This window comes from Coturnix japonica, chromosome 34, assembly GCF_054131305.1.
Source record: "Coturnix japonica strain WE chromosome 34, WE-NBRP24, whole genome shotgun sequence".
Lineage (NCBI taxonomy): Eukaryota > Metazoa > Chordata > Aves > Galliformes > Phasianidae > Coturnix > Coturnix japonica.
In genome coordinates, this window is record NC_140696.1 from 6,609,217 (window position 1) to 6,623,441 (window position 14,225).

At 54.6% G+C, this 14,225-nt stretch overlaps 3 protein-coding genes across 9 annotated transcripts; 1 reads left to right on the forward strand and 2 right to left on the reverse strand.

The window, feature by feature from the left end:
• Positions 1-148: 148 nt before the first annotated feature.
• Positions 149-2,707, reverse strand: TIRAP (TIR domain containing adaptor protein). Of its 4 annotated transcripts, none has more exons than XM_015884008.2 (5): positions 2,622-2,652; positions 2,215-2,291; positions 1,528-1,582; positions 711-1,322; positions 149-540 (listed from the first exon to the last, which is right to left on the reverse strand). In XM_015884008.2, the coding sequence occupies exons 3-5, from the start codon at positions 1,532-1,534 to the stop codon at positions 497-499; spliced, it is 663 nt and encodes a 220-aa protein (XP_015739494.2). In that variant the 5' UTR covers positions 1,535-1,582; positions 2,215-2,291; positions 2,622-2,652; the 3' UTR covers positions 149-496. The 4 variants fall into 4 exon arrangements, with proteins under 4 accessions (XP_015739494.2, XP_085382298.1, XP_085382299.1 ...); XM_085526172.1 differs by having other exon boundaries at positions 1,528-1,740; XM_085526173.1 differs by having other exon boundaries at positions 1,528-1,838.
• A 19-nt stretch (positions 2,708-2,726) lies between these two features.
• On the forward strand, positions 2,727-8,102 carry SIRAL1 (SIR2 antiphage like 1). 4 transcript variants are annotated; one of them, XM_015883998.3, is made up of 9 exons: positions 2,833-2,959; positions 3,197-3,245; positions 4,896-4,973; positions 5,434-5,686; positions 5,960-6,187; positions 6,478-6,606; positions 7,060-7,345; positions 7,450-7,509; positions 7,694-8,102. In XM_015883998.3, the coding sequence occupies exons 3-9, from the start codon at positions 4,903-4,905 to the stop codon at positions 7,705-7,707; spliced, it is 1,041 nt and encodes a 346-aa protein (XP_015739484.1). In that variant the 5' UTR covers positions 2,833-2,959; positions 3,197-3,245; positions 4,896-4,902; the 3' UTR covers positions 7,708-8,102. The 4 variants fall into 4 exon arrangements, with proteins under 4 accessions (XP_015739482.2, XP_015739484.1, XP_015739483.1 ...); XM_015883997.3 differs by having other exon boundaries at positions 2,833-2,872; XM_015883996.3 differs by lacking the exon at positions 3,197-3,245 and having other exon boundaries at positions 2,727-2,872.
• Positions 8,103-8,215: 113 nt separating this feature from the next.
• SRPRA (SRP receptor subunit alpha) lies at positions 8,216-14,083 on the reverse strand. Its single transcript, XM_015883995.3, has 14 exons — positions 13,921-14,083; positions 13,525-13,608; positions 12,719-12,882; positions 12,317-12,477; positions 12,020-12,170; positions 11,692-11,845; positions 11,234-11,340; positions 10,924-11,042; positions 10,746-10,832; positions 10,390-10,562; positions 10,092-10,305; positions 9,843-10,006; positions 9,640-9,738; positions 8,216-9,451 (listed from the first exon to the last, which is right to left on the reverse strand). Exons 1-14 carry the CDS (start codon positions 14,044-14,046, stop codon positions 9,323-9,325), a joined length of 1,932 nt encoding a protein of 643 aa, XP_015739481.1. The 5' UTR covers positions 14,047-14,083; the 3' UTR covers positions 8,216-9,322.
• Between the last annotated feature and the right edge of the window lie 142 nt (positions 14,084-14,225).

Sequence of the window (14,225 nt, forward strand, 5' to 3'; positions counted from 1 at the left end):
AGGGGTCTGCTCAGAGCCACCATCACACCTCACGGCTGTGATTATTAAACCATGACAGGATGGCAGCAGGGCCTACCCACACAACCCCAGCTCTTTATTGGGACCCTCCCCATCCCCCCCAAAAAAAACAAGCCGCACAGCCAGGAGCTCGAAAATAAGACTTGTGCATTTCTGTTCGTGCAACACAACGTCCCCACATAACAAACAGTCCAGCCGCAGGCTCATCGTGCTGTCAGCTTGCACAGGAGGCACCCCCAGCATCCTCACCTTTGTGAGCCCTCCCTGTGCTTCCCCCGGTGGTAACTTAGTGTTGGCATGACCTGCACCGTCCCCAGCATCGTCCCCATAGAGCACTAACCCTCAGGCCAGCAGAGCTGAGGGCAGCCCAGCACAGATGTGAGAGGTCTTCGGGTCTGGCCCCACTTGGTCCCATTGCTCTGTAATGCCCATGGAAACGCCTCTAGTTGTGGTCAGACACAAGTGCCCTCAGTTGACACTACTCCATCCCACTCGTGGAGCTCCGGCACAGCTCTTCCAGGTCTGTGGAGGCAGCAGACAGGCCCCATTAGCAGGTTGACTGATCCCCAATTAACCTTTTAAACTAATCACACAAGCAGAGCGCAGGGATCCAGCACCCCACAGCCCAACTGAGGGATGTGTGGGCACAGGGGTAACGTTCCACCCCCATGGTACGGGCTGTAGGTACTCACAGCGCAGCACAGTGTCCCTGATCCTCCTGAAGCAGTTCTCCTTGAGAGCCGTGTAGATGTAGTAGAGGTTCCTCAGCTCCTTGGGGTAATCCTTCCTGTCAATGTCCTTCAGCACAGGGATGGTTCGCCCGCCAGCCATCGGGGCCTCTGCTAGAGCCTGGTGCATCTGGTACCTGCACCAGGGGTCCTGCAGGAAGCTGGGGGTGATGAGCATCACCCAGCAGTGGCTGTTCTGCATAGCCTCACACAGCTCTGTCACCACAGCACCGCCTGCCACGCTGTCCCGCAGCTGCAGGAAGCAGCGCAGGCTCTGGGGCTGGCTCTCCAGGTAGGACACCAGCTCCTCCACAAACTCCAGGTCCACCTCACTATGACAGATGCACACATCGTATCTCTTCACCCAGCGTGCGTCACTGGAGCTGATGATATCCACTGGGGCTGGGCAGTCAGGCTGAGCTGTGCTGGTGCTGCTGGAGGAGTTGGAGTTCCAAGCAGAGGAAGAGGAGGAGGACGAGGGTGAGGATGGAAGTGAGTGGCTGGCAGTGCTATGAGAGCTGCTCGATGTGTGGATGGAGCTCTGCCTGGGCTTCTGCAGGAGCCGCCTAAACCATCCTGAGGTGAGGGGACAGAAGGGAGGCTCAGCACTAAGGCCCCAGAAGCCACATCCTCTTGAGCAGCCCCCTGCCTCACATCCCTTAAAGGCTCTCGACTGCCCAACCACCACCTGCCTCTGAGAGTCCCCACAGTGCATAGCAAACCTTGGGGTTCTTCCCCACTTCCCTCCCTTCCAGCTCCCCTCCCCCAGCAAATAGCTCACCGGCCATAACAGGCACTGCACCGCTCAGCCTCCAAGCTCCTGCATGAAACCTCTCCTGCAAGGAGAAATGCAGAGGGGAGAGAAAGAACAATGCACCCAAGGATGCTCAGTGCAGCTGCACCCCATAGGCATGAAGATACAGGGGTCTCAGCCCCATAACCACCTCCAATTGGGTCATTCTGTGGCCACGATGTTCACTCCATAGCAACACTCCTGTAAACCCACACAAGCAAAGGGGACGGGCAGACAGATTCACTTCCCCTTGCACTCGGTGCAGGCTGCATGTGGGATTTCACCATGACCTGGGGGGACTGCATGGGAAAGGGGGCTTTGAGGGGCACGCAGCAGGGCAGCCCCGTGTATCACCCGACCCTGTGCTGTGAGGCAGCCCCAGCTTTTCCCTCCTCACCTGCAACAGGGATGTTTGTGCTAGCTGCCATGCCGTGTAACTTGCTGTAAGAGCTGAAGCCCAGGCAAGGCTTCCTCAAGAACACCAGCTCCCCACCACCACCCTTCTTCCTCAGATTTCCCCCCAGCTCCAGGCCCAGCTTCCCCCAGTTTCAGACCCAGCTCCAAGCACATCATCCAGCTGCATCCCCTGAGCCCTTGGGACTGCTGACATCGTGCACATCCAACCCCCTTTGCTCCCTAGGGCAGTGAATTGAACCCATCCAGCAACACACTCACCTGCAGGGCGTGATGGCAGAGCAGGAAAGCCCCTCATACCCGGAGCAGGGATAACCAGAGTGCAGGGGGGATGGATCCTGTGGGATGGGGAAATGCAGGGCAACATTGTACACAACACAACATACACATCCCGGCCCTCAGCAGGACCAGGCCTAGACCCAGATCCAGGCCTAAACCCAGCCCAAGGCCCAGGCCTAGAACAGACCTAGGCCTAGGCCTAGGCCTAGGCCCAGGCCCAGGCCCTCCCAGCGGCACCGACCCCCACACAGCACCCAGCCGACCCCATACAGCACCCAGCAGGGCCTGCCCCGCTCCGTGCCTCCCACCAACCCCCTTTAACACAGACATTTCCCCCTCTAACACCAACAATTCACCCCGCCCTCCCCGGCTCTCTCTCCATTATTTACCTGTCCCTACCAGCTCCACACTCGAAGTATCGCGAGATCAGCGCTACTTCTCGCACACGCGCTTTCTTCTTCATCCCCATCACCCCGGTGGAAATCCCCGCCCCTTCCGTGACGCAGCCAATGGCAGAGCGGCAGGGAAGGGGGCGGGCCAATCATCTGCCGTTCTCCCACCCACAGCCCATCAGAGGGCGGAGCGGCGCATGCGCAGAGCGGCACAAGGAGGGCGAGTCCAGATGGGGCCGCGGCGCCAGGTGAGAGCGGGGAGGGGGGGGGGGGGGGGGGCGTTGCCATGCGACGGGGGGTGCGATGGGCGCCATGGCGGCTAATGGCGGATAATGGCAGGGGACGGGAGGGGGGTGAATGGAAATGGGGGGTGAAGGAGGGATGTGAGGGGATGGGATGGGGGTGAGGAGGGGGATGAGTGGCCGGGAAGGACCCGGGGTGGGATCCGAGGTGGGACCTGGGGTGGGATTCGAGGTGGGCCGGGGGCGCGGCCTTGTCCGCCCGCTGTCTCTGTGTAGGCCGCTCCATGTTGTTCTATGGGCCGTGCTGAAACCCCGCTGATCCTCCCGCAGGTTTAAACTAACGGAGCTGCGGCCGGGACAGACCGAGCAGAGCATAGAGGTGAGGGGACACGGCACATACATACAGGAACAGGATCATGGGGGGGAGGGAAGGAACCCTGCCCAGAAACACAGTGAGATGTGCTGTGATAGAGTGTAATAGATGTGCTGTGATAGAGTGTAATAGATGTGCTGTGATAGAGCGTAATAGATGTGCTGTGATAGAGTGTAATAGATGTGCTGTGATAGAGTGTAATAGATGTGCTGTGATAGAGTGTAATAGATGTGCTGTGATAGAGTGTAATAGATGTGCTGTGATAGAGCGTAATAGATGTGCTGTAATAGAGTGTAATAGATGTGCTGTGATAGAGTGCAAAACAAGGCTGTGACAGGACAGATGAGCCAAGAAGCTTCAGGTGATTGTTGTGCTGCCTCCAACTCAGTGCAGAATGAATAAAGCTCAGGATATCTGTGTTCCCTGCACACCTCAACACGCGGCTCATTGCAGCGCAGGCTGCCAGAAGGGGGAGGAAATGAAGCCTGGCAAACACACTGTGCCATAGCGCTGCTCCCGGGAGTCACCGTGTCCTGTTTTCATTATCCAGCATGGAAAGGTTATCTAGATTATTGGGACGACCTCCTGAGTTATTCCTGCTCATAGTACAGCACAGCTGGGGTTTCCTTCCTGTAGAGCTTTCACGTGCATTACACTGCAGTGCTGCTCCTGGTATCATTTATAGAATAAATGCTCGTTTGTTCTCTTTGAGAGTCCAGCTTTTTACACCGGCAGACGGTGACAGGACAAGGGGAAGGGCTTTAAACTAAAAGAGGAGAGATTGGGGTCAGATGTGAGGAGGGAATTCTTCCCTCAGGGCAGTGAGGTGCTGGCTGGGCTGCACAGAGCTGTGGTGCCCCATCCCTGGGGGGCTCTGGGCTGTGGGGCAGCCAGCACAGTGCTGGGAAGTGGAGCTCTATGGGTTCCTTCCAACCCAAAGTGTTCTGTAATCTCCCAGTGAAGGCCACAGTTCCTATAAAGGCTGTGATTTCAGGCCAGCTGCTCTCATACAACATTTCTGTTTGGCAGAAGCCTGCTGCTGCATAAACCCAAGCCCAAATTGTTGTTGGACTCTTCATTACAACTGGCAAGAAAAACAGATAAGGTTGCATAGATCTTTCTGTTTTCTTTCCCTTTTAATAGCCTTATTTTGGAGAAAACGTGTGGGAGAGGAGCATTTCCTGGCAGCGTTTCTGTGCTTTACGTCATTTGCTATTGAGAGCTCTCAGCACTGTGGCTTCCTTTCTGTCAGCCCACATGTGTGCTGGGTTTGGATAATCCTCCCCTTGGCACCATGGGACGGGATGCTCTCAGCAGCCTTTTGTAGCCAACAGAAATCTGTTTGTGCCTTTCCCTCCTGCTGTTTCTGAAGCAGCGAGAGCGATGCTGCTGTGAAGGTGCCTTATCCTCAGGCTCCCCAGAGAGCCGCAGCCGTACAAAGCAGCCAATCTTATCACGCTTTGTTGTCAGAAGAAGTTAAGGAGGTGGATGAGAGCCAAGGTCCAAAGTGCAGAAACGAGGAAGCGTTTTTCTTGGCTCAAAGGTGATGTTGTAAAGATGATGAAACTGAGCATTATCTGCCCGTGAAAAGCTGTGTTGTTTTCCACACTGTGTTGGATACATGTGGTGACTTTGCTTGTGATTTGTCTGCTCTAGAAACTGGATGGCTTCTACGGTGAGCCTGGGTAAAGAAACATTGCTGGAAGATGGAATGCCACCTGCAAAAAAGCCCAGGTAACCTCAATTACACTCCAGTGCATTTCTTCTATTAAGAGCTTTTCCCGTTACCTTGCATCATCCTCTGATCAGGTTGATGTTTGGCACAAACCTGGGCAGCCCTTTCTGTCTCTAGCTGTGCTCTGAGCAGTGTTTTCCTGCGGTGCATGAAACAAAGGCCTTAACGCTGAGCATGTGCCAAAGAATTCTTTGCTGCTGGTTTCCTTAACCCCAAAGCCAGGATGCATCTTGCACAGAAAGCTTCATTTTGCTGCTGTGTCCCTGGTTTGGGGTTAACCCTTGCTCAGCTGCTGCCCTGGTATCTGTGCTCCTGCACTCAGTGGGATGGCACGTCCAGGTAGGACAAGCAGTTCCTCAAATTAGCCTGACTTTGCTGCATGGAAGGCAAACTGATTGCACTCTGGAGGCTCCCTGCACTAACGAGTAGGTTACATTGTGCTGCTTTCTCCTCTTGCAGGAAGCTGTTGCCAAGCCTGAAAACCAAGAAGCCTCGGGAACTTGTTCTGGTGATTGGAACAGGAATCAGTGCCGCAGTTGCTCCCCAGGTCCCAGCTCTGAAGTCCTGGAAGGGTTTGATCCAGGCTCTCCTGGATGCTGCTATTGACTTTGATCTTCTGGAAGATGAAGAAAGCAAAAGGTTTCAGAAGTGTCTCCACGAGTACAAGAACTTGGTTCACGTTGCCCATGACCTTATCCAGAAGCTGTCTCCGGTGAGTGCCCGCAGCAGTGTGTCAGTGTCCTGATACGCTGCCCCCATGGTTGTGGAGGTACAGCACGTCCTGCATTTACAGGGAATCGAGCACATGCAGTTACTGGGCCGGGTTCCTGAGGTCGTGTTTTGGGCCAGGAGCTCACAGAGCTGTGTGTGTCCCTGGGACGGCCGTGTGCCCCCAGTGGTGAGATTCTCACTCTCGGGGTCTGAATACAAACCACTGGCATTTGGTGTTGAGCTTACCAGTGCTTAATTTCTCTCTGTTTCCCAGCGCACAAGCAATGTTCGCTCAACGTTTTTCAAAGACTGTTTATATGAGGTGTTTGATGACTTGGAATCTAAAATGGAAGATTCTGGGAAACAGCTGCTTCAGTCAGTGCTTCACCTGATGGAAAACGGGGCACTCGTGTTAACCACAAACTTCGATAACCTGCTGGAACTGTATGCGGCACACCAGGGGAAGCACCTGGAATCTCTTGACCTGACGGATGAGAAGAAGGTAAAGGTTGTTGATTCCAACAGCAGGGCTGAGCTGGGACAACACGGGACAGCGGCAGCTGCAGGATGTGCTGCTCTGCCCATGTCAGGGGGTTGTGCTGCTAACAGCAATTTGTTTTATTGCCAGCTTCAATGAGCTGTGCTCTGTAGGAGTAAACGGAGAGCCTCCAAGGGGCTTTCTGCAATGAAGGTCAGCTGCTGAAGGGCCTTAGTGAGGACTGTCCCCATAGCAGCTTGGTGGTAGCTCAGCTGGAAGCACTCATTAACACTCCTGGCACTTTGTTCTGGCAGGTGCTGGAATGGGCGCAGGAGAAGAGGAAGCTGAGTGTCCTGCACATCCACGGCGTGTACACCAACCCCAGTGGCATCGTGCTGCACCCAGCTGGCTACCAGAACGTGCTGCGCAACACCGAGGTCATGGTGAGGCTGCGCTGCAGGGCTGAGCTGTGCGGAGCTCCTGCTCCAACACCAGGAGCTATTTCCAGCCTGTCCTGTCCTGGGTGTCCCTGAGCCGCCCGCTGCCCTCACCGAGCCTGCTGCTTGGTCCTCAAAGCATTCACTGACCTGAGGTTGAATATCTTGAAAGCTCTCTGTATGTAGATAGTCCATTTCTGGTAGGCTTGTGTATAAACTGGGCATAGGCTCAGCTGAGCTCAAAATGTGAATTTAGATTCTATGCAGGCTGTCAGTCCTGAATGTCGTTGAAGAGAACAAAGGGGATCAGTTCTGAGCAGCCCATCCCTGGCCATGCAGCCTGCAGAAACACCTCGCCTCATTTGTGCTGGGGCTGAATGAATGATGATGATTCTGAAGGGTCCTTCTGGAAATACACTTTGCTCCCACTGACGGCATCTTCCCTTTTCTCTCTTAAAGCGAGAGATCCAGAAGCTGTATGAAAATAAGTCGTTCCTGTTCCTGGGCTGTGGTTGGACTGTTGACGACACCACGTTTCAGGCGCTGTTTCTAGAAGCTGAGAAGCACAAGTCAGACCTGGAGCACTTCATGCTCGTGCGGAGGGGAGACGTGGACGAGTTTAAGAAGCTCCGTGAGAACATGCTGGACAAGGGGATTAAAGTGATTTCCTATGGAGATGAATACACAGACCTGCCCGAGTACTTTGGGAGGCTGGCGAGTGAGATTGCCACGCGGGGCCGAGCAGGTATGGGCTGTGTGCGCCATTACAGGTGATCTTTGGAGTGCAGGCTGAATGCTGCGGGTGCCTCCTGCCTTCCCAGCCCGTAGTTACGCTCTGCTCTGTTCTAGGTGTGCCTAAGGAGGGACAGCAGCTGAACGGCTCCGCTGCAGCCCACGCTGAGATAACAGGTAAAGTTCGTGTGCACTGAGAGCTTCCACGTGCAGCAGGGTGAGCTGCTGGGGTGCAGAGCTGGGGCAGCAGCATGTACCCACTGGTGCAGTGCTGAGGCCACCTCTCACAGTGTCACTCCACATGCAGCCCCAGCTCAGAGCTGCCGTAGGCAGGTTTGTACAGAGCCTTTCCTTCCCGCAGGACGCAGCACATGATCCTCAGCCCAGCAGTGGTGCCGTGGGTGCCCCCCACACCACAAGCAGCCTCCAGCCTGCAGCGCCATGCGAGGGGAGGAGCAGCGCCCTGCTCAGAGCTGCTGCCTGCCACCGGGCTGAGCCACGCAGGTGCAAGGCAGAGGGCCGGGCCCATCCAGATGCCTGACAGCGTAGTCTGCCTTTTTTACAAGGCTGTGTTTGCTGGGGATGGTGATCTCCCCACCTCAGCTGTAATTTCGTACTTCATGCTTTTGTATTCTGTACTTTCATTTCAGAATGAAACTTGAGCAGTTTTGTTTTTTTTTACTTGAAGCTCTAGTTTTATAGCCCTTCCTTTATACTGTACAGTATTTTGTATGTTGAAGCTCCTATTAAAGCTCTGTTCAGTTCCATTACCCTGCTGGCTGCTGTTTAGTTTGCATGCACCCATCCCAGGCAGAGGCAGCAACGTCTGCCCTGTGAGGAGGAAAGGGGTCCTGGCTGAAGGCAAGTTAGTTGTACACCGAGAACAAATTATGAAGTTTATTTATATAAATTATGTCTCTTAGCAGACAGCATTCAATTTATTGCACTAGAGCACATCTGCAGTACGGAGCTACAAGACATCGTAAGAGAGTTTTGTATTATTCAATGTAGCACTTTAGACCGGGATCAAGAGGCACTAAAGGGGGGAGGAAGGGCGCAGGGAAGCAGCAAGCAGCCACCACCATCTTCCAGTATTTTCTTTTCCTTTTGTTTCATATTTGAGGCCAGCAGGCAGCAGAGACCCAGGGGCACACTGCCCTCCATCGCCGGCCGGTGGAACAACCAGCATTACCAGACCACAATGCTGCAGTTCTCAGGTACCCTGCAGCAAGAACCGCAGTGACAACAGAGATGGGGGCCATAAGGCAGCTCAGCATCACCCCAGGAGCCCCTGCTTGCCCAGGACAGGGGCAGGCTGTTGCCATTTTTGGTTTATCAACTTTGGTGAGCTGCTACAGCCAAAGTTAGCAGCACTAGAACGGCCAGATGGGCTTAATGCTGTCACTACGCAGCAGATGTCCCTGTTGTACGGTCTGCAAGGGCACAGAAAAGCAGCTCGGGGCTCAGCACCCACCTGCAGCACAGGCCAACAGCCCACAGCTGCTGCTAGAGACAGCACAGCCCAGCACACAGCAGGTCCTTGCGCTGCCACTCGGATAACATGAACAATACAAAGCTCTGGTTTCAGCCTTCACGTGAGGGAGGCCGAGTTGTTGGAACAGAATGAAGGAACCCAGGGGCAGGGCTGTACTGAGAGAAGCCCCACAACTGAGGAGGGAGGAATGCTCCGAGTCGAGAAGAGAGCTTTAATCTACAAATACACCGTAGTCAATAAATATGGCAGGAGAGCACGGACCGAACTGGAATAAGCACAAGGTGATCAGGTAACACCTTCCTTCCTACTTTATACTCATGCAGTGCTGTTAGAGCACCCCAGCGAGCAGTCAGATCAGATGGGCAGGGGAAGCACAGCCCTCGCACCCGCATCCCTTCATTCTGTTTTGCACTACACTGGAAAGACTATCGCTCACAGGGTGAAGCATGTTCTTCTGAGACATCTGCAAACAGCAATTTGGTGCAATACTTGATTTTAGGCCTTCATGAGCGCTGCGACCACAGCCTTGGCATTAAGGCTACGCAGATCACAGTAGGTTTGTCCAGTACCAACAAAAACGATGGGTTTGCTTGTGATGTAGGTCATGGAGATGGCAGCGCCGACCTGCCAAGGGGACGAGCACCATTAGCAGGGCCCCAACACCTCCCCACCACCTCTAAGAGGGGTCATAAGTGGCCCACTGAAACCAGCCCCTCTTTGTTGACTACTCCTCTTTCCCTCCTGTCACCAACAGGAAGCTCTGCAAGGCTAAGGCTGGTGATAACACCCAGAGCATGAAACGCTCCCCTTACCTTGTCATCGATGGTATCAAACTTGGTGAGCACAATGCCATCAATGAGCCGGGGTGTCTGGGCCATGGAGTGGTCAGCCAGGGCCTTGTTGAACTTGACCTGAGGAAGAGAACATCCTCAAGAACTGAAGTTGTGATGCTGACCCTGTCTGAAACACCTCCCATAAAACCTGCCCTTCCCAGAAAGCAGCTCTGAACACTCACCAGCTGATCCACGGCCTCATTTCCCACCAGAGCTTCTCCAACGAAAAGGACCAAGTCAGGAGCATTGACAGCAATGAGTTTTGCCAGAGCTGTCATCAGGGGGGCATTGTCCTGCATGCGGCCCGCTGTGTCCACCAGCACCACATCGAAGCCCTGGTTACGAGCTGGGGAGAAGGGGAGAAAGCATAGAAGTAGGAGGAAGCCCGGGGGTCCCAGGACAGCCCCCTTCTGCCCCCGGCTCCTTCCTACCATAGGAGATGGCCTCCATGGCGATCCCCGCAGCGTCCTTCCCATAGCCCTTCTCATAGAGCTGCACCATGGTCCTCCCGCCGTGGCTCTCCGGGGGATGCAGGGCGTTGAGGCGGCGGGTGTGTGTGCGGAGCTGCTCCACCGCCCCGGCACGGAACGTGTCACAGGCAGCAATGAGGACACTGAAACCATTCTCGATGAGCCAGAACGAGATCTGTGACCGGCAATGGAAAAGCCCTGTTAGTGGCCACAGCCTGAACTCAGTCCTGGCCCAGGAGCCGCCAGCACCGTGCCCTACCTTGGCCAGGTTGGTGGACTTCCCAACGCCGTTGACGCCGCAGAAAGTGACCACGTAGGGCCGGCGGTGACGCTGCGCATCCATCACGTCCCGCAGGACGTCCACACGGCGCTGGGGCTGCAGGATCTGCACTAATGCCTCCTGCAGGGCCTGCTTCACTGTTGAGGTCACAGCTGGGGAAGGGGAGATAAAAGGAGAACTTGTCACTCCTGGAAAGCCCTGAGCCCCAAATCACCAACACGAGGAAACCAGGAAGGCATCTGGGTATCACAGCTTCACCAGGTCAGAGAAGCAGGGGACTCAGGCCAGCAAGCTGCACACACCAATAAGAACACAGCCAGGGCACAACCACTTACTGGTGAACGTTCCCATCACTTTCCCTTCCAGTTTCTTTGCCACTGATTCACAGAGCTGGACCGCAATTTCAGCTGCCACATTTTTTGCTTTGGGAGAAAGAAAGAGAAGAGAGCAGGGTCATCAAACCTCTAAATTACACCAGTAAGACAAAGCCACGCACAGCAGACCCACACGTACCAATCAAGTGATCTTTCATCTTCTCCAGGACTGGGTCCATGTCCTGTCTTGTCAAGCTCTTGGAGCCCACCAGGCCTTTCAACATGCCAAACATACCTCCGAGGCCACCTTTCTTTGTGCTGCACAGAAGCAGAACAGTTATCTTAGGTGTGAGCTGCATAATGCAAGCAACAGCAAGCAGCAGGGAGGCACAAGAGCCTGTCACAGCTGACAGACCTGTTTGTATCTGCAGCGTTACTGATTAGTCTGGGAAATGAATTATGGGAGGGAAATCATGAAGCGTGTAGCAATCGGCCTCAGGAGCCTCTACCTGGGTTTTGAAGTGTTCTGAATAATCTTCTCTTCCTCAGCTTCTTCATCACTCTCATATTCAAGGTCATAGAGGCGGCCAGGCTCACGGTTTTGATCCTTCAGGGCCTACAAGATGAAAGCAACACTGAGAAATGGCAACTGCTTCATTTCATTTTCCTGGCTTGCTTTCGCTGCCACCAGGAGCAGCATCAGTTACAGTCAGAGGCAGCTCTACAGATCTTTGCCAAAAGGGCTCAGTTATTCAATCCAATGAGCACACAAATCTGGAGCTGTTTGCAGCTGTCACAGCAGGAGGAAACATTCTCAGCAGTAATTTAACAGGCAATAGGCTGGGCACCCTGACCCCCTCTTCAAGCACTTTCTCAGCCAGCCTTGGTGACCTGGTTCTGTTTGTGACACCCAGCTGACTCCAGAACAATGCACCAAAGCAGACACCATGACCCGACTTCTCCTTACCATATCAGCATCAAATTCTTCCATGGGAGAGGCCTCTGAGTTCCCATTGGTAGTGGAGTTACTGTAATCGAGTACTTTGGCGTTAGAGTTCCCCAGATCCCACACTCGGGGTTTCTTCCCCTTCTCCTTCTGAGCATCAGGCTTTGGAGACTTGCTGAAATAAAGACAACAAACGTTTTGCTCAGTTGAGTGAAGTACGAGAGAAAGAGAAGCTCAGGCATCACTGAGGGGTGGCACACAACAAAGCCTCCTTTCTGCACACACCAACAAGAGCTGGGCTGCAGCACGTGTGGACTCAGCACAGCCTGGCCATGCCCTTATAACCCACCTGGACTTCTCCCCTGCTTTCATGTGTCTCTTGAAGAATTCTTCCCGGTTCTTCTGCAGTATTTCATCCTTGGTCAGTTCCTCCCTGTCCCCAGCTGCCGACTGCTTCTCACCTGGGGCTGCTTTAGCGGAGGCTGTAACAGCTTCATTCCCTGGAATAAAGAGCCCCAGCACAAGCTCAGCCTTACAGAGCCAGCAGAAAGAGCCAGCACTGCACACGTGAAATCCCACATTTCACAACTCTGGAATGTTGACACCCCTCCCACACACACACACAGCACATTTCCCTTCAACTCACCTTCCTTTTTGGAACCTTTGTTCTTCTTGTTCTTGACTTTCTCCTTTGGTTTCTCCCCTCTGGTCTCTATCATACACTTGACAGTCTTCTGAGACTTCACAGACTGCTCAAATGTCTTCATTACGGTGGGAGCTCGGACCTTACTGCTCTCCTCTGCCTCCCTGTGGGACGATGCCCATGAGCCCACATTGCAGCCCTGTGCCCCCAGCCCCCAGACCTGTGTCTGCTCTAAAAAGAAGCAACATTAAACAGCTCAGGCCCTCCCACAGACCATTTTTATCAGGTTTTTGGCTACTACGACCTCATCTGCTATCACACAGCATACAGCACAACTAAAGGGCAGAGCCACCACCCTGAGACACAGGGCTCTGGGCAGCTCTGCAGGGTAGGACAGCTCCTTACCGGAGGAGGCGCAGGAAGTCATCTTTAAAATCAAAGGTGCCATTTAGGATGCCCAGAGCGCCCTTCTGCTGAAACTCATTGCGGTATTTGTCCCTGAACTCCTTGTGAACGTCGTCTATCAACTTATCGACGTAGGTTAAGGTCAGGATCTTCTGAAAACCCACCTGCAACAAAGCACAGCGCCGACTAAAATAAACCAGCACAACCCACAGCTGCACAGCACCCACAAATCAGACAGCACAAAGCCTACAGCACTGAGAAAGCCCACGGAGAACACAGCGGGCAGGCAAAGCACCACGGGTGAGTGCAGTGAACAGCTTTCCTCACCCCATGTGCTGCTGTTCCCACTGTCCCCATGGCAGCTCTGTATCCCCAGCACCAGCTGTTCCACTCCCAGCTCAGTGGCAGCCCCGGGGTGTTTTCTTTGACACGCAGCCCAGCTGCAGCATTTCTCAATGGGCACCAAACCCTCCTGGTGGTGCAGGTGGAGAATAAGGAACAAAGGGGACATTGTGTCCCAGGGAAAGCGTCACCTCCGTTGTGTGCAAGATGCCTTTACAGCACAGAGCTCAGCTCTGTTTTGTGAGGGTTTAGTAAGTCAGGGAAGGTCTCAGTACACAGAAAGGAGAACTCAACGTCTGGGCCTTCCTGGAGCTTCTGAGCAAGCCACAAACCTCCCTGAGCACTTCTCCTCTTCCAGGCCTGAGTGAGTCCCTTCCTGAGAGCCCCCCATAGCAAACAGCACGAGGTCAATCACAACAACAAAGTGTTTACAGACCAGAGCAGCCCAAGGGGGGGCGACTTACCACAAACACCAGCTCAAACTGGTTGTCCAGCTTGTACTTGAGCGTGAGGGCTTCATGGGTGAAGGAATTGCTGCCACCTCGCTCCTATGGAACGAAACCATCGATTTAAGGCGGGGGGAACGGCCGATACCACCAATTAAACACACACACACACACACATATTGCTACTCCTGCTTCTCTCCCAGACAGACATGGAGATGCTATTCCAGGTGGAGCCATAAGCGACCATAAGGGACCCCCACCCCCATAAGCGACCCATAGGGACCCCCCCCCCAAAGGCAGCGTCTCGCCCCTGGCCGCAGCCCCACACAGCCGGTCTCTCTCCCCTCCTCTCCCCGTCTCTCTCCCACAGGCCCCCCCTCCCCCATGTAGGCCCCATCCCCCGCCCCGCCGGACCTGCAGCAGCACGGAGCGGATGAGGGCATTGACCGGGGCGGTGGCGGCGGCGGCGGGTCCTCGGACCCCCTGGAAGCACCAGAGCACGAGCCCGCCCTTGCTGAAGATGGTGAAGAAGTCCAACATGGCGGCGCCGGGCCGGGCTGCGCGCACACGTCGCACTACGCCGCGCACTTCCGCCGGAAGTCACGTTACAACTACAATGCTTCCCATTGGTTGTTAGACCAAAGGAGGATGTGGGGGGCGGACAGCCAATGGGGTGGCGAGGTGGGGAGGGGGCGGGGACAAAGGGCGAAGGGCGGTGG